At 48.7% G+C, this 19,076-nt stretch overlaps 1 protein-coding gene across 1 annotated transcript in view; it reads left to right on the forward strand.

Annotated features, from left to right (window-relative positions):
• The first annotated feature begins 1,803 nt into the window (after nt 1-1,803).
• LOC143955511 (uncharacterized) overlaps nt 1,804-19,076 on the forward strand; it is a 95,280-nt gene continuing 78,007 nt past the window's right edge. Inside the window, 3 exon segments of the mRNA XM_077465545.1 lie at nt 1,804-2,439; nt 2,556-2,653; nt 2,769-2,918. Coding sequence (XP_077321671.1) covers nt 2,355-2,439; nt 2,556-2,653; nt 2,769-2,918 — 333 coding nt within the window. The 5' untranslated portion in view covers nt 1,804-2,354.

The raw sequence follows: 19,076 nt of genomic DNA on the forward strand, positions 1-19,076 counted from the left end.
GATGGTGGAGGAGAGCTGTCTGAGAATGTAGTGTGGATGGTGGGATGAGAGCTGTCGGAGAATGTAGTGTGGATGGTGGAGGAGATCTGTCGGAGAATGTAGTGTGGATGGTGGAGGAGATCTGTCGGAGAATGTAGTGTGGATGGTGGAGGAGATTTGTCGGAGAATGTAGTGTGGATGGTGGAGGAGATCTGTCGGAGAATGTAGTGTGGATGGTGGGGGAGATCTGTCGGAGAATGTAGTGTGGATGGTGGGGGAGATTTGTCGGAGAATGTAGTGTGGATGGTGGGAGGAGATCTGTCGGAGAATGTAGTGTGGATGGTGGAGGAGAGCTGTCGGAGAATGTAGTGTGGATGGTGGAGGAGATCTGTTGGAGAACGTAGTGTGGATGGTGGAGGAGAGCTGTCGGAGAATGTAGTGTGGATGGTGGAGGAGATCTGTCGGAGAATGTAGTGTGGATGGTGGAGGAGATCTGTCGGAGAATGTAGTGTGGATGGTGGAGGAGATCTGTCGGAGAATGTAGTGTGGATGGTGGAGGAGATCTGTCGGAGAATGTAGTGTGGATGGTGGAGGAGATCTGTCGGAGAATGCAGTGTGGATGGTGGGAGGAGATCTGTCGGAGAATGTAGTGTGGATGGTGGAGGAGATCTGTTGGAGAATGTAGTGTGGCTGGTGGAGGAGAGATGTCGGAGAATGTAGTGTGGATGGTGGAGGAGATCTGTCAGAGAATGTAGTGTGGATGGTGGAGGAGATCTGTCAGAGAATGTAGTGTGGATGGTGGAGGAGATCTGTTGGAGAATGTAGTGTGGATGGAGGAGGAGATCTGTCGGAGAATGCAGTGTGGATGGTGGGAGGAGATCTGTCGGAGAATGTAGTGTGGATGGTGGAGGAGATCTGTTGGAGAATGTAGTGTGGATGGTGGAGGAGAGATGTCGGAGAATGTAGTGTGGATGGTGAAGGAGATCTGTCGGAGAATGTAGTGTGGATGGTGGAGGAGATCTGTTGGAGAATGTAGTGTGGATGGTGGAGGAGATCTGTCGGAGAATGTAGTGTGGATGGTGGAGGAGATCTGTCGGAGAATGTAGTGTGGATGGTGGAGGAGATCTGTCGGAGAATGTAGTGTGGATGGTGGAGGAGAGCTGTCTGAGAATGTAGTGTGGATGGTGGGAGGAGAGCTGTCGGAGAATGTAGTGTGGATGGTGGAGGAGATCTGTCGGAGAATGTAGTGTGGATGGTGGAGGAGATCTGTCGGAGAATGTAGTGTGGATGGTGGAGGAGATCTGTCGGAGAATGTACTGTGGATGGTGGAGGAGATCTGTCGGAGAATGTAGTGCGGATGGTGGAGGAGATCTGTCGGACAATGTAGTGTGGATGGTGGAGGAGATCTGTCTGAGAATTCCAAAATAATCCTCTACATGTACGAATGCTGTGTGTGGGTTGAGGTGCAGGATGTTGAAGGACTGTAAAACACATAATGTTGGGGCATGTGAGATTTAAATATTTTGTTTTACATCTATAAATATCAAAATTTAAGCAACAAATTGTTTTCATTTTTTTGATGTCTGTTAAGTGTAATGTAGACTCCAGTATTTATATTCAACACAAGGTGGCGATCTCACTTAGAACACACCAACAGGAAGTGAGGCGACTACAGACAGGAAGTGATGTAGGCACAGGCAGGAAGTGATGTTGTTTACAGACAGGAAGTGATACCTAAATATAAATAGGGACGCTCCGGAAAAAGAGAAGTTAGAGAGAAGTAGAGAGGAGACATTGCTGGAACCGGCAGCAGAGGAGGTAATAAGATCTTATTTTATATTTACACTCAGTAACCTCCCATAATTTTCACCCTCTTCCTCCTAGGACGTCTTTTATAGTTTATAGAACAGATATATTCTGCATAAACAGAGTTATTTATCCAACTGTCCATCCAGAGCCTCTGGTTTATAGACTGGATACATCCTAAATATAAAACCATTTATCCAACTGTCCATCCAGAGCCTCTGGTTTATAGACCGGATACATCCTAAATATAGAGCCATTTATCCAACTGTCCATCCAGAGCCTCTGGTTTATAGACTGGATACATCCTAACTGTATCACCCTCCTAGTTAGGTTTCTAGAGAGGTTTAGGTAAATTTAGTTTTGTTAGCTGCTCTGTAGTCAGTGGAGCTGTGTGATGATTCCATTTGGCTGTTCTAGGTCTTGCTTGATCTGCTTAAGGCAGAGGTGAGCGGTGCCGGGAATTCTGGGACATTATCCAGTAACAGACAAGGGATGTGTCTGGATGGTGACTGTATCATTGTGTGTGTCAGGTTCCTATAAGGTGTCAGGATGTCACTGTCTATTTCTCCATGGAGGAGTGGGAGTATTTAGAAGGACACAAGGATCTCTACAAGGACGTCATGATGGACAATCAGCCGCCCCTCACATCACCGGGTAAGAGGAGACTTTATTGTAAAGGAGAGAGCAGTACGGAGGCTCCACCTAGATCCCCCATCATCTGATAAACACATAGAAACAATGTATTCAGTCAGTGTGTGTGTTTCCTACAGATGGATCCAGTAATGGGAACCCACCAGAGAGATTTCCCCGTCCTCTGTATTCCCGGGATTCCACACAGGAAGGTCACACCATCCCCCAGCATCATCAGGTAGGTGGGACTGAGCATGTAGATCAAAAAATGTATTCTATGCAATGAGAGGACATTCTATGATGTAATCTCGTGTCCCTTTTTAAAATCGAAATCTATCATCTTTGGGGCTTAGAATAAGGAACTGGCATACATCAAAGCTGAAGTTAAACAGGAAGAAGAAGAGATGTTGGTGAGTGGAGATCAGCAGTCTATGGAGGAGGGTTGTCCTCTCTATTCCCAGAATTCCACCCAGGAACATCAAAACTATACAGAGAATGATCAGGTAGATGGGACTGGGCAAAAAACGAACAAATACGAGAGGTGATATATATAGAGTTTTTTTTTTTAATGTGTGTGTGTGTGTGTGTGTGTGTGTGTGTGTGTGTATATATATATATATATATATATATATATATATATATATATATATATATATATATATATATATATATATATATATATATATATATATATATATATATATATATATATATATATATAAAATCTATTTTATATTTTAAGCAGTCTTTCCGGATTTGATATTTATCATCTCTTGAATTTAGAATGAAGAACAGAAAGACATCAAATTTGAGGTTAAGAAAGAAGAAGAGAGGTTGGTGAGTGGAGATCAGCAGTCTATGGAGGAGAGAGGTCCTCTCTATTCTCAGGATTTCCCCAAGAAAACTCCCAGTTATAAAGAGACTGATCAGGTAGATGGGACTGGGGGAAAAATAATTCTATGAGAGGACATTCATCTATGTAATCTCTTGTTCCTAATTATAAATCTTTGGGGTTTAGGGTGAAGAACTGAGAGACGTCAAAGCTGAGATTAAAGAAGAAGAAGAAGAAGAGATGTTGGTGAGTGGAGATCAGCAGTCTATGGAGGAGGGGGAGATGATTATGGGAAGTAAACAACAGCAGGGATCTTCTCTACATATGGACACAAGTAAGTCATAAACACTAAATGCAGAGACAGTTCACTATTTAAATTGAATTCTTTAAGCATAAAGAATGTATTCCATTGAGTAAAAAAAAATGTAAAGTGGCAGTTGATCCAGAGAAGGGTAGAAAAATCACCTATAGTTCCCAGCAAATGAGGAGGAGATACTGTATACCATATGAAAGGTCCATCTCCATTCCTCAATATAACGTCATGTTCCCAACAAATGAGAAGGAGATACTGTACACCATATGAAAGGTCCATCTCCATTCCTCAATATAACGTCATGTTCCCAACAAATGAGGAGGAGATACTGTACACCATATGAAAGGTCCATCTCCATTCCTCAATATAATGTCATGTTCCCAACAAATGAGGAGGAGATACTGTACACCATATGAAAGGTCCATCTCCATTCCTCAATATAACATCATGTTCCAAACAAATGAGGAGGAGATACTGTACACCATATGAAAGGTCCATCTCCGTTCCTCAAAAAAAAAATTAAATGGCTGACTTGCCCCAGGGTCAGGCGCTTTTGAGTGAGGGCATATGCTTTAATATACTTGGTAACTGATTAACATTCCTAAAAAGCACATCTGACTCTTAAATGGACCTGTCGATGAGATTCCCAACCATACGCAATTGCTTATGCGGTCTACAATGCACGGTGGAGACTCAACACTACATACCCCTGAGGATGTCCTATTAGACGAAACATGCAGGGCGTAGCCTTGACCCTCACGTTATGCCACTGTATCAGGTTCCATGTAGTGGCTTCTCACGTGAGTTACCGATAATATCTATGGATGTTCACATACAATTTTTAAATTTCTGTACACAATATGAACAGTATATCCTTGATGTGTTTTTAGGAATAGGTGGAGAAATGTCCCATTCTTCACCATGACCTTGTCACCAATGCACAAATACTGTTACAAAACTCCCAAATTGCACTAAGTATCATTTTTATTTTTCATTTTCTAAAATAATTACACCAAATTCAATGCCAGAGCTCTGAGAATGTTTTGAAAGCTACACATAGATCTATGTCTTTTGAATACAAGATGTATGAGAACAGATATGACTTATATTAAATATTGCTTTCCAGCAGATGGACGGTGTTCCTGGAATATAAATACATCGGAGGGACATCTTATTATATCTCCAGATTGTAAGACAGAAGTCAACTCTGATTGGTTGGTTAGATCAAAGGATCCTTCTAATCCTGAGGAACCTTCTGATAAATCCCATACTATGACTTCAGATGTCCATCTAAGATCATTGGATCCTTCTAATCCTGAGGAACCTTCTGATAAATCCCATACTATGACTTCAGATGTCCATCTAAGATCATTGGATCCTTCTAATCCTGAGGAACCTTCTGATAAATCCCATACTATGACTTCAGATGTCCATCTAAGATCAATGGGTCCTTCTAATCCTGAGGAACCTTCTGAGAAATCCCATACTATGACTTCAGATGTCCATCCAAGTTCTCACAGTGCTGACAGATCAACAGATCCATCCGATCCCCAAAAATCATCTTTAAGCCGTAAGAGGTTACACACAGGAGAGCGTTCGTTGTCATCTTCAGAGTGCAGGAAACCTTTCACTGAAAAGGATGACCGTCGTAGACATCATAGAATTCACACTGGTGAACGTCCCTATCCATGTTCAGAGTGCGGAAAATGTTTCACTCAGAAACCAGTACTTATTGTACACCAGAGAACTCACACAGGTGAGCGTCCTTATCCTTGTTCAGAGTGCGGCAAATGCTTCCCTAAAAAAGTACACCTTACTAGACATCAGAGGATTCACACAGGTGAGCGTCCTTACTGTTGTTCAGAGTGTGGGAAATCCTTCACCACAAAAGCAATACTTGTTCAACACCAGCGAGTTCACACGGGTGAGTGTCCTTATTCGTGTTCAGGGTGTGAGAAATCTTTCACTCAGAAAGGAGACCGTGATAGCCACCAGAGAATTCACACGGGTGAGCGCCCTTATTCATGTTCAGAGTGCGGGAAATCTTTCACTACAAAAAGATCACGTGTGAAACACCAGAGAGTTCACACGGGTGAACGTCCTTATCCATGTTTAGAGTGCGGGAAACCATTCACTCGGAGGGGACACCTTGTTATGCACCAGAGAATTCACACAGGTGTGCGTCCTTATCCATGTTTAGAGTGCGGGAAATCCTTCATTTGTAAAAGAGACCTTGTTAATCACCAGAAAATTCATGCAGGGGAGGGTATTTATTCATGTTCAGAGTGTGGGAAATCTTTCACTGTAAAAAGGGAACTTCTTGGACACCAAAAAAAGCACAAAGGTGAGCGCCGCTATTCATGTTCAGAGTGCGGGAAATGTTTCATTCGCAATGCAAACCTTGTAAGACACCAGAAAGCTCACAGGGGTGAGCGTCCTTACCCATGTTCAGAGTGCGGGAAATCATTCACTCAGAAAGTACACCTTGTTAGACACCAGAAAATTCACACCGCGTGAACGTCGGCACTGCATTCAGAATGTGGGAAATGTTATGCAGATAAAATAAGTCGGAGACAGAGAACCCGCCAGATGATGCTTTTTACACATATATACGACGGCTTTTCCAGGAGGAACTGTTTAATCCATAGAACATTTTGTATGATAATAAAATCATTTTTAACTGGACCAAGTCTTCCCTTGGCTTCTTCTTTATTTTCTTGAAAGAACCATTCTTCTTTTTCCATTTTATATACTATAGGATATAAATTATGCAAACAGAGAGGTAGCCACTCATAGCTGCACGAGTATGCAGTCCCAGGAACAAACATTGCCCCTAAGCTTCAGAATCTCCTAGGGAGGGGGTCAGATAGGCCCTACTGGTGTATAATGGCGGAGAATGTAGTGTGGATGGTGGGGAGATCTGTCGGAGAATGTAGTGTGGATGTTGGAGGAGAGCTGTCGGAGAATGTAGTGTGGATGGTGGAGGAGATCTGTCGGAGAATGTAGTGTAGATGGTGGAGGAGATCTGTCGGAGAATGTAGTGTGGATGGTGGAGGAGATCTGTCGGAGAATGTAGTGTGGATGGTGGAGGAGATCTGTCGGAGAATGTAGTGTAGATGGTGGAGGAGATCTGTCAGAGAATGTAGTGCAGATGGTGGAGGAGATCTGTCGGAGAATGTAGTGTAGATGGTGGAGGAGATCTGTCGGAGAATGTAGTGTGGATGGTGGAGGAGATCTGTCGGAGAATGTAGTGTGGATGGTGGAGGAGATCTGTCGGAGAATGTAGTGTGGATGGTGGAGGAGATCTGTCGGACAATGTAGTGTGGATGATGGAGGAGAGCTGTCGGAGAATGTAGTGTGGATGGTGGGGGGAGAGCTGTCGGAGAATGTAGTGTGGATGGTGGGAGAAGATCTGTCGGAGAATGTAGTGTGGATGGTGGAGGAGAGCTGTCGGAGAATGTAGTGTGGATGGTGGAGGAGAGCTGTCGGAGAATGTAGTGTGGATGGTGGAGGAGAGCTGACGCTGAATGTAGTGTGGATGATGGAGGCGATCTGTCGGGGAATGTAATGTGGATGGTGGAGGAGAGCTGTCGGAGAATGTAGTGTGGATGGCGGAGATCTGTCGGAGAATGTAGTGTGGATGGTGGGAGGAGATTTGTCGGAGAATGTAGTGTGGATGGTGGAGGACTGCTGTCGGAGAATGTAGTGTGGATGGTGGAGGAGAACTGTAGTGTGCATGATGGAGGAGATCTATCGGAGAATGTAACGTGGATGGTGGAGGAAAACTGTCGGAGAATGTAGTGTGGATGGTGGAGGAGATCTGTCGGAGAATGTAGTGTGGATGGTGTTGGAGATCTGTCGGAGAATATAGTGTGGATGGTGGAGGAGATCTGTCAGAGAATGTAGTATGGATGGTGGAGGAGATCTGTCGGAGAATGTAGTGTGGATGGTGGAGGAGATCTGTCGGAGAATGTAGTGTGGATGGTGGAGGAGATCTGTCGGAGAATAGTGTGGATGGTGGAGGAGATCTGTCGGAGAATGTAGTGTGGAAGGTGGAGGAGATCTGTCGGAGAATGTAGTGCGGATGGTGGAAGAGAGCTGTCAGAGAATGTAGTGTGGATGGTGGGAGGAGATTTGTCGGAGAATGTAGTGTGGATGGTGGAGGACTGCTGTCGGAGAATGTAGTGTGGATGGTGGAGGAGAACTGTAGTGTGCATGATGGAGGAGATCTATCGGAGAATGTAACGTGGATGGTGGAGGAAAACTGTCGGAGAATGTAGTGTGGATGGTGGAGGACTGCTGTCGGAGAATGTAGTGTGGATGGTGGAGGAGAACTGTAGTGTGCATGATGGAGGAGATCTATCGGAGAATGTAACGTGGATGGTGGAGGAAAACTGTCGGAGAATGTAGTGTGGATGGTGGAGGAGATCTGTCGGAGAATGTAGTGTGGATGGTGTTGGAGATCTGTCGGAGAATATAGTGTGGATGGTGGAGGAGATCTGTCAGAGAATGTAGTATGGATGGTGGAGGAGATCTGTCGGAGAATGTAGTGTGGATGGTGGAGGAGATCTGTCGGAGAATGTAGTGTGGATGGTGGAGGAGATCTGTCGGAGAATGTAGTGTGGATGGTGGAGGAGAGCTGTCGGAGAATGTTGTGTGGATGGTGGAGGAGATCTGTCGGAGAATAGTGTGGATGGTGGAGGAGATCTGTCGGAGAATGTAGTGTGGAAGGTGGAGGAGATCTGTCGGAGAATGTAGTGCGGATGGTGGAAGAGAGCTGTCAGAGAATGTAGTGTGGATGGTGGAGGAGATCTGTTGGAGAATGTAGTGTGGATGGTGGAGGAGATCTGTCGGAGAATGTAGTGTGGATGGTGGAGGAGAGCTGTCGGAGAATGTAGTGCGGATGGTGGAGGAGATCTGTCGGAGAATGTAGTGTGGATGGTGGGGGGAGATCTGTCGGAGAATGTAGTGTGGATGGTGGAGGAGATCTGTCGGAGAATGTAGTGTGGATGGTGGAGGAGATCTGCCGGAGAATGTAGTGTGGATGGTGGGGGGAGATCTGTCGGAGAATGTAGTGTGGATGGTGGGGGGAGATCTGTCGGAGAATGTAGTGTGGATGGTGGAGGAGATCTGTCGGAGAATGTAGTGTGGATGGTGGAGGAGATCTGCCGGAGAATGTAGTGTGGATGGTGGGGGGAGATCTGTCGGAGAATGTAGTGTGGATGGTGGAGGAGATCTGTCGGAGAATGTAGTGTGGATGGTGGAGGAGATCTGTCGGAGAATGTAGTGTGGATGGTGGAGGAGATCTGTCGGAGAATGTAGTGTGGATGCTGGAGGAGAGCTGTCAGAGAATGTAGTGTGGATGGTGGGAGGAGAGCTGTCGGAGAATGTAGTGTGGATGGTGGGTGGAGATCTGTCGGAGAATGTAGTGTGGATGGTGGAGGAGGTCTGTCGGAGAATGTAGTGTGGATGGTGGAGAAGAGCTGGTGGAGAATGTAGTGTGGATGGTTGCGGAGAGCTGTAGTGTGGATGGTGGAGGGGATCTGTCGGAGAATGTAATGTGGATGGTGGAGGAGAGCTGTCGAAGAATGTAGTGTGGATGGTGGAGGAGAGCTGTCGGAGAATGTAGTGTGGATGGTGGAGGAGATCTGTCGGAGAATGTAGTGTGGATGGTGGAGGAGTTCTGTCGGAGAATGTAGTGCGGATGGTGGAGGAGAGCTGTGGGAGAATGTAGTGTGGATGGTGGAGGAGAGCTGTCGGAGAATGTAGTGTGGATGGTGGAGGAGATCTGTCAGAGAATGTAGTGTGGAAGGTGGAGGAGATCTGTCGGAGAATGTAGTGTGGAAGGTGGAGGAGATCTGTCGGAGAATGTAGTGCAGATGGTGGAAGAGAGCTGTCGGAGAATGTAGTGCGGATGGTGGAAGAGAGCTGTCAGAGAATGTAGTGTGGATGGTGGAGGAGAGCTGTCGGAGAATGTAGTGCGGATGGTGGAAGAGAGCTGTCAGAGAATGTAGTGTGGATGGTGGAGGAGATCTGTCGGAGAATGTAGTGTGGTTGGTGGAGGAGAGCTGTCGGAGAATGTAGTGTGGATGGTGGAGGAGAGCTGTCGGAGAATGTAGTGTGGATGGTGGAGGAGATCTGTTGGAGAATGTAGTGTGGATGGTGGAGGAGAGCTGTGGGAGAATGTAGTGTGGATGGTGGAGGAGAGCTGTCGGAGAATGTAGTGTGGATGGTGGAGGAGATCTGTCGGAGAATGTAGTGTGGATGCTGGAGGAGAGCTGTCAGAGAATGTAGTGTGGATGGTGGGAGGAGAGCTGTCGGAGAATGTAGTGTGGATGGTGGGTGGAGATCTGTCGGAGAATGTAGTGTGGATGGTGGAGGAGATCTGTCGGAGAATGTAGTGTGGATGGTGGAGGAGGTCTGTCGGAGAATGTAGTGTGGATGGTGGAGGAGATCTGTCGGAGAATGTAGTGTGGATGGTGGAGAAGAGCTGGTGGAGAATGTAGTGTGGATGGTTGCGGAGAGCTGTAGTGTGGATGGTGGAGGGGATCTGTCGGAGAATGTAATGTGGATGGTGGAGGAGAGCTGTCGGAGAATGTAGTGTGGATGGTGGAGGAGAGCTATCGGAGAATGTAGTGTGGGTGGTGGAGGAGAGCTGTCGGAGAATGTAGTGTGGATGGTGGAGGAGATCTGTCGGAGAATGTAGTGTGGATGGTGGAGGAGTTCTGTCGGAGAATGTAGTGCGGATGGTGGAGGAGAGCTGTCGGAGAATGTAGTGCGGATGGTGGAGGAGATCTGTTAGAGAATGTAGTGTGGATGGTGGGAGGAGAGCTGTCGGAGAATGTAGTGTGGATGGTGGGAGGAGATTTGTCGGAGAATGTAGTGTGGATGGTGGAAATCTGTCTGAGAATGTAGTGTGGATGGTGGAGGAGATCTGGCGGAGAATGTAGTGTGGATGGTGGAGGAGAGCTGGCGGAGAATGTAGTGTGGATGGTGGAGGAGAGCTGTCAGAGAATGTAGTGCGGATGGTGGAAGAGAGCTGTTGGAGAATGTAGTGTGGATGGTGGGAAGAGAGGTGTTTGAGAATGTAGTGCGGATGGTGAAGGAGAGCTGTCGGAGAATGTAGTGTGGATGGTGGAGGAGATCTGTCGGAGAATGTAATGTGGATGGTGGAGGAGAGCTGTCGGAGAATGTAGTGTGGATGGCGGAGGAGATCTGTCGGAGAATGTAGTGTGGATGGTGGAGGAGATCTGTCGGAGAATGTAGTGTGGATGGTGGAGGAGAGCTGTCGGAGAATGTAGTGCGGATGGTGGAGGAGATCTGTCGGAGAATGTAGTGTGGAGGTTGGAGGAGATTTGTCAGAGAATGTAGTGTGGATGGTGGAGGAGATCTGTCGGAGAATGTAGTGTGGATGGTGGAGGAGATCTGTCAGAGAATGTAGTGTGGATGGTGGAGGAGAGCTGTCGTAGAATGTAGTACGGATGATGAAGGAGAGCTGTCGGAGAATGTAGTGTGGATGGTGGGAGGAGAGCTGTCAGAGAATGTAGTGTGGATGCTGGAGGAGAGCTGTAGTGTGGATGATAGAGGAGAATGTAATGTGGATGGTGGAGGAAAACTGTGGGAGAATGTAGTGTGGTTGGTGGAGGAGATCTGTCAGACAATGTAGTGTGGATGGTGGAGGAGATGTCAGAGAATGTAGTGTGGATGGTGGAGGAGAGCTGTCAGAGTATGTAGTGTGGATGGTGGAGGAGAACTGTCAGAGAATGTAGTGTAGATGGTGGAGGAGATCTGTCGGAGAATGTAGTGCGGATGGTGGAGGAGAGCTGTCAGAGAATGTAGTGTGGATGGTGGAGGAGAGCTGTCGGAGAATGTAGTGTGGATGGTGGAGGAGATCTGTCGGAGAATGTAGTGTGGATGGTGGGAGGAGATCTGTCAGAGAATGTAGTGTGGATGGTGGGAGGAGATCTGTCGGAGAATGTAGTGTGGATGGTGGGAGGAGATTTGTCGGAGGTTGTAGTGTGGATGGTGGAAATCTGTCTGAGAATGTAGTCTGGATTGTGGAGGAGATCTGGCGGAGAATGTAGTGTGGATGGTGGAGGAGAGCTGTCAGAGAATGTAGTGCGGATGGTGGAAGAGAGCTGTTGGAGAATGTAGTGTGGATGGTGGGAAGAGAGGTGTTTGAGAATGTAGTGCGGATGGTGAAGGAGAGCTGTCGGAGAATGTAGAGTGGATGGTGGAGGAGATCTGGCGGAGAATGTAGTGTGGATGGTGGAGGAGTTCTGTCGGAGAATGTAGTGCGGATGGTGGAGGAGAGCTGTCGGAGAATGTAGTGCGGATGGTGGAGGAGATCTGTTAGAGAATGTAGTGTGGATGGTGGGAGGAGAGCTGTCGGAGAATGTAGTGTGGATGGTGGGAGGAGATTTGTCGGAGAATGTAGTGTGAATGGTGGAAATCTGTCTGAGAATGTAGTGTGGATGGTGGAGGAGATCTGGCGGAGAATGTAGTGTGGATGGTGGAGGAGAGCTGGCGGAGAATGTAGTGTGGATGGTGGAGGAGAGCTGTCAGAGAATGTAGTGCGGATGGTGGAAGAGAGCTGTTGGAGAATGTAGTGTGGATGGTGGGAAGAGAGGTGTTTGAGAATGTAGTGCGGATGGTGAAGGAGAGCTGTCGGAGAATGTAGTGTGGATGGTGGAGGAGATCTGTCGGAGAATGTAATGTGGATGGTGGAGGAGAGCTGTCGGAGAATGTAGTGTGGATGGTGGAGGAGAGTTGTCGGAGAATGTAGTGTGGATGGTGGAGGAGAGCTGTCGGAGAATGTAGTGCGGATGGTGGAGGAGATCTGTCGGAGAATGTAGTGTGGATGGTGGAGGAGATTTGTCAGAGAATGTAGTGTGGATGGTGGAGGAGATCTGTCGGAGAATGTAGTGTGGATGGTGGAGGAGATCTGTCGGAGAATGTAGTGTGGATGGTGGAGGAGAGCTGTCGTAGAATGTAGTACGGATGATGAAGGAGAGCTGTCGGAGAATGTAGTGTGGATGGTGGGAGGAGAGCTGTCGGAGAATGTAGTGTGGATGCTGGAGGAGAGCTGTAGTGTGGATGATAGAGGAGATCTATCGGAGAATGTAATGTGGATGGTGGAGGAAAACTGTGGGAGAATGTAGTGTGGTTGGTGGAGGAGATCTGTCAGAGAATGTAGTGTGGATGGTGGAGGAGAGCTGTCAGACAATGTAGTGTGGATGGTGGAGGAGATGTCAGAGAATGTAGTGTGGATGGTGGAGGAGAGCTGTCAGAGAATGTAGTGTGGATGGTGGAGGAGAACTGTCAGAGAATGTAGTGTAGATGGTGGAGGAGATCTGTCGGAGAATGTAGTGCGGATGGTGGAGGAGAGCTGTCAGAGAATGTAGTGTGGATGGTGGAGGAGAGCTGTCGGAGAATGTAGTGTGGATGGTGGAGGAGATCTGTCGGAGAATGTAGTGTGGATGGTGGGAGGAGATCTGTCGGAGAATGTAGTGTGGATGGTGGGAGGAGATTTGTCGGAGAATGTAGTGTGGATGGTGGAAATCTGTCTGAGAATGTAGTCTGGATTGTGGAGGAGATCTGGCGGAGAATGTAGTGTGGATGGTGGAGGAGAGCTGTCAGAGAATGTAGTGCGGATGGTGGAAGAGAGCTGTTGGAGAATGTAGTGTGGATGGTGGGAAGAGAGGTGTTTGAGAATGTAGTGCGGATGGTGAAGGAGAGCTGTCGGAGAATGTAGTGTGGATGGTGGAGGAGATCTGTCGGAGAATGTAGTGTGGATGGTGGAGGAGAGCTGTCGGAGAATGTAGTGTGGATGGTGGAGGAGATCTGTCGGAGAATGTAATGTGGATGGTGGAGGAGAGCTGTCGGAGAATATAGTGTGGATGGTGGAGGAGAGTTGTCGGAGAATGTAGTGTGGATGGTGGAGGAGAGCTGTCGGAGAATGTAGTGCGGATGGTGGAGGAGATCTGTCGGAGAATGTAGTGTGGATGGTGGAGGAGATTTGTCAGAGAATGTAGTGTGGATGGTGGAGGAGATCTGTCGGAGAATGTAGTGTGGATGGTGGAGGAGAGCTGTCAGAGAATGTAGTGTGGATGGTGGAAGAGAGCTGTTGGAGAATGTAGTGTGGATGGTGGGGGAGGGCTGTCGGAGAATGTAGTGTGGATGGTGGGAAGAGAGCTGTCGGAGAATGTAGTGTGGATGGTGGAGGAGATCTGTCGGAGAATGTAGCGTGGATGGTGGGGGGAGAGCTGTCGGAGAATGTAGTGTGGATGGTGGGAGAAGATCTGTCGGAGAATGTAGTGTGGATGGTGGAGGAGAGCTGTCGGAGAATGTAGTGTGGATGGTGGAGGAGAGCTGTCGGAGAATGTAGTGTGGATGGTGGAGGAGAGCTGACGCTGAATGTAGTGTGGATGATGGAGGCGATCTGTCGGGGAATGTAATGTGGATGGTGGAGGAGAGCTGTCGGAGAATGTAGTGTGGATGGCGGAGATCTGTCGGAGAATGTAGTGTGGATGGTGGGAGGAGATTTGTCGGAGAATGTAGTGTGGATGGTGGAGGACTGCTGTCGGAGAATGTAGTGTGGATGATGGAGGAGAACTGTAGTGTGCATGATGGAGGAGATCTATCGGAGAATGTAACGTGGATGGTGGAGGAAAACTGTCGGAGAATGTAGTGTGGATGGTGGAGGAGATCTGTCGGAGAATGTAGTGTGGATGGTGTTGGAGATCTGTCGGAGAATATAGTGTGGATGGTGGAGGAGATCTGTCAGAGAATGTAGTATGGATGGTGGAGGAGATCTGTCGGAGAATGTAGTGTGGATGGTGGAGGAGATCTGTCGGAGAATGTAGTGTGGATGGTGGAGGAGATCTGTCGGAGAATAGTGTGGATGGTGGAGGAGATCTGTCAGAGAATGTAGTGTGGAAGGTGGAGGAGATCTGTCGGAGAATGTAGTGTGGATGGTGGGAGGAGAGCTGTCGGAGAATGTAGTGCGGATGGTGGAAGAGAGCTGTCAGAGAATGTAGTGTGGATGGTGGAGGAGATCTGTCGGAGAATGTAGTGTGGTTGGTGGAGATCTGTCGGAGAATAGTGTGGATGGTGGAGGAGATCTGTCGGAGAATGTAGTGTGGATGGTGGAGGAGAGCTGTCGGAGAATGTAGTGTGGATGGTGGAGGAGATCTGCCGGAGAATGTAGTGCGGATGGTGGAGGAGATCTGTCGGAGAATGTAGTGTGGATGGTGGAGGAGAGCTGTCGGAGAATGTAGTGCGGATGGTGGAGGAGATCTGTCGGAGAATGTAGTGTGGATGGTGGGAGGAGAGCTGTCGGAGAATGTAGTGCGGATGGTGGAAGAGAGCTGTCAGAGAATGTAGTGTGGATGGTGGAGGAGATCTGTCGGAGAATGTAGTGTGGTTGGTGGAGGAGATCTGTCGGAGAATAGTGTGGATGGTGGAGGAGATCTGTCGGAGAATGTAGTGTGGATGGTGGAGGAGAGCTGTCGGAGAATGTAGTGTGGATGGTGGAGGAGATCTGCCGGAGAATGTAGTGCGGATGGTGGAGGAGATCTGTCGGAGAATGTAGTGCGGATGGTGGAGGAGATCTGTCGGAGAATAGTGTGGATGGTGGAGGAGATCTGTCGGAGAATGTAGTGTGGATGGTGGAGGAGATCTGCCGGAGAATGTAGTGTGGATGGTGGGGGGAGATCTGTCAGAGAATGTAGTGTGGATGGTGGAGGAGATCTGTCGGAGAATGTAGTGTGGATGGTGGAGGAGAGCTGTCGGAGAATGTAGTGTGGATGGTGGAGGAGATCTGTCGGAGAATGTAGTGTGGATGGTGGAGGAGATCTGTCGGAGAATGTAGTGTGGATGGTGGAGGAGAGCTGTCGGAGAATGTAGTGTGGATGGTGGAGGAGATCTGTCGGAGAATAGTGTGGATGGTGGAGGAGATCTGTCTGAGAATGTAGTGTGGATGGTGGAGGAGAGCTGTCGGAGAATGTAGTGTGGATGGTGAAGGAGATCTGTCGGAGAATGTAGTGCGGATGGTGGAGGAGATCTGTCGGAGAATGTAGTGCGGATGGTGGAAGAGAGCTGTCAGAGAATTTAGTGTGGATGGTGGAAGAGATCTGTCGGAGAATAGTGTGGATGGTGGAGGAGATCTGTCGGAGAATGTAGTGTGGATGGTGAAGGAGATCTGTCGGAGAATGTAGTGCGGATGGTGGAGGAGATCTGTCGGAGAATGTAGTGCGGATGGTGGAAGAGAGCTGTCAGAGAATTTAGTGTGGATGGTGGAGGAGATCTGTCGGAGAATAGTGTGGATGGTGGAGGAGATCTGTCTGAGAATGTAGTGTGGATGGTGGAGGAGAGCTGTCGGAGAATGTAGTGTGGATGGTGAAGGAGATCTGTCAGAGAATGTAGTGTGGAAGGTGGAGGAGATCTGTCGGAGAATGTAGTGCGGATGGTGGAAGAGAGCTGTCGGAGAATGTAGTGCGGATGGTGGAAGAGAGCTGTCAGAGAATGTAGTGTGGATGGTGGAGGAGAGCTGTCGGAGAATGTAGTGCGGATGGTGGAAGAGAGCTGTCGGAGAATGTAGTGTGGATGGTGGAGGAGAGCTGTCGGAGAATGTAGTGCGGATGGTGGAGGAGATCTGTCAGAGAATGTAGTGTGGATGGTGGAGGAGATCTGTCGGAGAATGTAGTGCGGATGGTGGAGGAGATCTGTCGGAGAATGTAGTGTGGTTGGTGGAGGAGAGCTGTCGGAGAATGTAGTGTGGATGGTGGGGGAGAGCTGTCGGAGAATGTAGTGTGGATGGTGGAGGAGATCTGTTGGAGAATGTAGTGTGGATGGTGGAGGAGAGCTGTGGGAGAATGTAGTGTGGATGGTGGAGGAGATCTGTCGGAGAATGTAGTGTGGATGGTGGAGGAGAGCTGTCAGAGAATGTAGTGTGGATGGTGGGAGGAGAGCTGTCGGAGAATGTAGTGTGGATGGTGGGTGGAGATCTGTCGGAGAATGTAGTGTGGATGGTGGAGGAGATCTGTCGGAGAATGTAGTGTGGATGGAGGAGGAGGTCTGTCGGAGAATGTAGTGTGGATGGTGGAGGAGATCTGTCGGAGAATGTAGTGTGGATGGTGGAGAAGAGCTGGTGGAGAATGTAGTGTGGATGGTTGCGGAGAGCTGTAGTGTGGATGGTGGAGGGGATCTGTCGGAGAATGTAATGTGGATGGTGGAGGAGAGCTGTCGGAGAATGTAGTGTGGATGGTGGAGGAGTTCTGTCGGAGAATGTAGTGTGGATGGTGGAGGAGATCTGTCGGAGAATGTAGTGTGGATGGTGGAGGAGTTCTGTCAGAGAATGTAGTGCGGATGGTGGAGGAGAGCTGTGGGAGAATGTAGTGTGGATGGTGGAGGAGAGCTGTCGGAGAATGTAGTGTGGATGGTGGAGGAGATCTGTCAGAGAATGTAGTGTGGAAGGTGGAGGAGATCTGTCGGAGAATGTAGTGTGGAAGGTGGAGGAGATCTGTCGGAGAATGTAGTGCAGATGGTGGAAGAGAGCTGTCGGAGAATGTAGTGCGGATGGTGGAAGAGAGCTGTCAGAGAATGTAGTGTGGATGGTGGAGGAGAGCTGTCGGAGAATGTAGTGCGGATGGTGGAAGAGAGCTGTCAGAGAATGTAGTGTGGATGGTGGAGGAGATCTGTCGGAGAATGTAGTGTGGTTGGTGGAGGAGAGCTGTCGGAGAATGTAGTGTGGATGGTGGAGGAGAGCTGTCGGAGAATGTAGTGTGGATGGTGGAGGAGATCTGTTGGAGAATGTAGTGTGGATGGTGGAGGAGAGCTGTGGGAGAATGTAGTGTGGATGGTGGAGGAGATCTGTCGGAGAATGTAGTGTGGATGCTGGAGGAGAGCTGTCAGAGAATGTAGTGTGGATGGTGGGAGGAGAGCTGTCGGAGAATGTAGTGTGGATGGTGGGTGGAGATCTGTCGGAGAATGTAGTGTGGATGGTGGAGGAGATCTGTCGGAGAATGTAGTGTGGATGGAGGAGGAGGTCTGTCGGAGAATGTAGTGTGGATGGTGGAGGAGATCTGTCGGAGAATGTAGTGTGGATGGTGGAGAAGAGCTGGTGGAGAATGTAGTGTGGATGGTTGCGGAGAGCTGTAGTGTGGATGGTGGAGGGGATCTGTCGGAGAATGTAATGTGGATGGTGGAGGAGAGCTGTCGGAGAATGTAGTGTGGATGGTGGAGGAGTTCTGTCGGAGAATGTAGTGTGGATGGTGGAGGAGATCTGTCGGAGAATGTAGTGTGGATGGTGGAGGAGTTCTGTCGGAGAATGTAGTGCGGATGGTGGAGGAGAGCTGTGGGAGAATGTAGTGTGGATGGTGGAGGAGAGCTGTCGGAGAATGTAGTGTGGATGGTGGAGGAGATCTGTCAGAGAATGTAGTGTGGAAGGTGGAGGAGATCTGTCGGAGAATGTAGTGTGGAAGGTGGAGGAGATCTGTCGGAGAATGTAGTGCAGATGGTGGAAGAGAGCTGTCAGAGAATGTAGTGTGGATGGTGGAGGAGAGCTGTCGGAGAATGTAGTGCGGATGGTGGAAGAGAGCTGTCAGAGAATGTAGTGTGGATGGTGGAGGAGATCTGTCGGAGAATGTAGTGTGGTTGGTGGAGGAGAGCTGTCGGAGAATGTAGTGTGGATGGTGGAGGAGAGCTGTCGGAGAATGTAGTGTGGATGGTGGAGGAGATCTGTTGGAGAATGTAGTGTGGATGGTGGAGGAGAGCTGTGGGAGAATGTAGTGTGGATGGTGGAGGAGAGCTGTCGGAGAATGTAGTGTGGATGGTGGAGGAGATCTGTCGGAGAATGTAGTGTGGATGCTGGAGGAGAGCTGTCAGAGAATGTAGTGTGGATGGTGGGAGGAGAGCTGTCGGAGAATGTAGTGTGGATGGTGGGTGGAGATCTGTCGGAGAATGTAGTGTGGATGGTGGAGGAGATCTGTCGGAGAATGTAGTGTGGATGGTGGAGGAGGTCTGTCGGAGAATGTAGTGTGGATGGTGGAGGAGATCTGTCGGAGAATGTAGTGTGGATGGTGGAGAAGAGCTGGTGGAGAATGTAGTGTGGATGGTTGCGGAGAGCTGTAGTGTGGATGGTGGAGGGGATCTGTCGGAGAATGTAATGTGGATGGTGGAGGAGAGCTGTCGGAGAATGTAGTGTGGATGGTGGAGGAGTTCTGTCGGAGAATGTAGTGCGGATGGTGGAGGAGAGCTGTCGGAGAATGTAGTGCGGATGGTGGAGGAGATCTGTTAGAGAATGTAGTGTGGATGGTGGAGGAGAGCTGTCGGAGAATGTAGTGTGGATGGTGGAGGAGAGTTGTCGGAGAATGTAGTGTGGATGGTGGAGGAGAGCTGTCGGAGAATGTAGTGCGGATGGTGGAGGAGATCTGTCGGAGAATGTAGTGTGGATGGTGGAGGAGATTTGTCGGAGAATATAGTGTGGATGGTGGAGGAGATCTGTCGGAGAATGTA

Source organism: Lithobates pipiens, unplaced genomic scaffold, assembly GCF_037356315.1.
Source record: "Lithobates pipiens isolate NorthernLeopardFrog02 unplaced genomic scaffold, aLitPip1_a1.2 Scaffold_35, whole genome shotgun sequence".
Taxonomy (NCBI): Eukaryota; Metazoa; Chordata; class Amphibia; order Anura; family Ranidae; genus Lithobates; species Lithobates pipiens.